This window comes from Corticium candelabrum, chromosome 3 (genome assembly GCF_963422355.1).
Source record: "Corticium candelabrum chromosome 3, ooCorCand1.1, whole genome shotgun sequence".
NCBI lineage: Eukaryota > Metazoa > Porifera > Homoscleromorpha > Homosclerophorida > Plakinidae > Corticium > Corticium candelabrum.
In genome coordinates this window covers 8,771,837-8,774,336 of record NC_085087.1, presented here as the reverse complement: position 1 = coordinate 8,774,336, position 2,500 = coordinate 8,771,837, and the positions used below count along the sequence as shown (strand labels likewise).

At 42.4% G+C, this 2,500-nt stretch overlaps 2 protein-coding genes across 2 annotated transcripts in view; one reads left to right on the top strand and one right to left on the bottom strand.

The window, feature by feature from the left end:
• Positions 1–703, top strand: part of LOC134177790 (uncharacterized protein K02A2.6-like) — a 963-nt gene extending 260 nt beyond the window's left edge. Inside the window, exon 1 of the mRNA XM_062644571.1 lies at positions 1–703. This exon is cut by the window's left edge and continues 260 nt beyond it. Coding sequence (XP_062500555.1) covers positions 1–703 — 703 coding nt within the window.
• Positions 704–1,736: 1,033 nt separating this feature from the next.
• Positions 1,737–2,500, bottom strand: part of LOC134177162 (protein eyes shut-like) — a 1,850-nt gene continuing 1,086 nt past the window's right edge. Inside the window, exons 5-7 of the mRNA XM_062643909.1 lie at positions 2,365–2,500; positions 2,190–2,277; positions 1,737–2,057 (exon numbers count right to left, since the gene is read on the bottom strand). The exon at positions 2,365–2,500 is cut by the window's right edge and continues 191 nt beyond it. Coding sequence (XP_062499893.1) covers positions 2,013–2,057; positions 2,190–2,277; positions 2,365–2,500 — 269 coding nt within the window. The 3' untranslated portion in view covers positions 1,737–2,012. The remainder of the gene's footprint in view (positions 2,058–2,189; positions 2,278–2,364) is intronic.

Here is a 2,500-nt window from a genome sequence, read left to right as displayed (position 1 = left end):
TGCGACATCAAAAGTTGTGATTGAACACATGAAATCGTTTTTTTCCCGACATGGAATTCCCGAAGAAGTTCGATCAGACAATGGGCCTCAGTATTCTTCTGCCGCATTTGCAAAATTCGCAAGCGAATACAAATTTTCGCATATTACTAGCAGTCCGCTACACCCTCAGAGTAATGGCGAGGCTGAGCGGATGGTCAGAACTGTGAAGAGTCTTCTCAAGAAAGCAACAGATCCATATTTAGCATTATTGGCATATCGAGCTACACCACTAGCGAACGGATTTTCACCATCAGAATTACTTATGGGAAGACAGATTCGATCTGTTGTGCCGAAATTACCTCACGTTTTACACCCAAGAGTACTTCCTTGGAAGGAGATTCAAACGAAAGAAGCAATTGGTAAAGAAGACCAAAAAAGAAGATTCGACAAGCGACATGCAACTAAAGTGCTGAAACCTTTATCTGAGGGCACTACTGTTTGGGTGAGAGACCGGCGAGAACCGGGGAAAGTCTTACAAGATGAGTCAACACCAAGGTCATATCGGTTGCAAACTCAGTCAACAACTGTTCGAAGAAACAGGCGACATCTAGTGAACATTCCACCATCACAACAGGAGGAGATTCCAGAGAAGACACCCCAACCTCACTTCGAATCAGCACATCATCAAACGGATACATCTACATTTACTACTCAAGAAAGCTGAGTCCGACAGAATTCACCAACACTCAAGACAAGGAGTGGAAGACGAGTCGTGACTCCTAAACGTTTAGACTTATAGAAAGTAAAAAGTAGAGTTGCATGCTTTGAGAAGGGAGATGTTGGTAAGGCAGTTTATTGACTTGAGAAAGGGGGATGGTTACTAGATTGTGTTGGCCACTCCTATGGGAGGGACCATAACCGCGTATATAGTTAAGAGTATGGTTTAGCCTGGGGGCTTTGAGAGGTGAATAGAGTTGTGTGCAAGGGTAGAAGGCCACTCGGTGTCTCTCACTAAGAACCCAATAGTACAATGTCCGCCTCCTTGTAGACATCCTTTTACGTGATAGTCCGTACGTAGGAACAAGAAACATCCGTGTTTGTTCTATTTAGACCCGGTGAGGATATGCTACTAGAGTATGTACAAATATACCGTGTACAAAGGTTAGAAGCAAAACGAAGGTGCGTTCACACTAGAGCAGCCTTGACTCAAGGACACTGGAAGATAAAGGCGAAAATATGGTACATGTACATCTAGATAGCTAGCAGAGTCGCTTGATTAGCTATGAACGTAGGTGTGAATACAGCTGAGTTTAAACAAGACTTCGCAAACGAGGATATAAAGCTACTAGGCACTCAGTGTAAACGCACTAGAAGTCTTTGCTGACGACGGCAAGAGAAATAGCATTGCCGCTAACGCACGTTAGTGCAGAGACTTGAGCGCAATCTGTTCGTGTTTTTTCAGTCTCTCGTTATGTTTTGAATAGCTGCTGTCTAAATACTCATATATTTCTTCTTCAAGTTAATGTTATGCTTATAAATGCTAGAAAACAGAGTCTGCCCTCGGAGTACAGAGCGTACTCGCTGTCAGTACCAAAAATAGACAAATGCAACCGAACGGACAACATTCGCGAAGGGGGACAATTGAAGAAATGCTTTAAATGGATTCCTCTAACGTTTCGTAAAAAGAAATGTGTGTCTTCACGTGGGTGGAATGCAACTCTTCGTCTTTTTGGGACCTGGCCCACGGACTACAAGTGTTGTGCAGCTCAACGACTTTATTACATACACATGGCATATCAACGTATAAAGTAACTCTTTTCATCTCGTCCTACTATGTACAGTCTTACTTACTATCACCATAAATTACTACGCTTTACATGAAGCTAACGAAGAAAATCTATGGAACCAAAACATACAAACTATTTAACATAACAATTTATTGTCAGTTCTGGTGACGATGTGAGACAACGCCAACAAGGTTGTGTAACATTGGCAACTTCTGAACTGACACACTGCTATCTCCTAGCCCGTCATCAAACGGAAGTAGAACCAACATTATCATCGACTTTGTGATTAGTCTACACAAACAGTATAAAGTGAGTAGAGACAAACAGACAGAACATGTGTGTGTGTGTGTGTGTGTGTGTGTGTGTGTGTGTGTGTGTGTGTGTGTGTGTGTGTGTGTGTGTGCCCGTGCACCATCACTCCACCTCTTCAACTCCCTTCTTTGGATGCGAATTTGTCGAGTTGCCATCACCATAATACACAGGGTTATCAAAGTTGACAGAACCCTTTTCTCTAATCAAATTAACCAAACAATCAATCAGCACAAGACACAAAAAATCACATTACGTGACAAATCAAAAACTATAAACACAAACTTACTTCAAATTTCGTACTAGAAGAATGACGACAACAATAATAATCGCTATGACAACAAGACCACCAACGGCACCTCCCACAGCAACAGCTACTGAATTGCTGCTACTCCCTTTAGTCTCAACAGGCGGCTGTGTTGTCA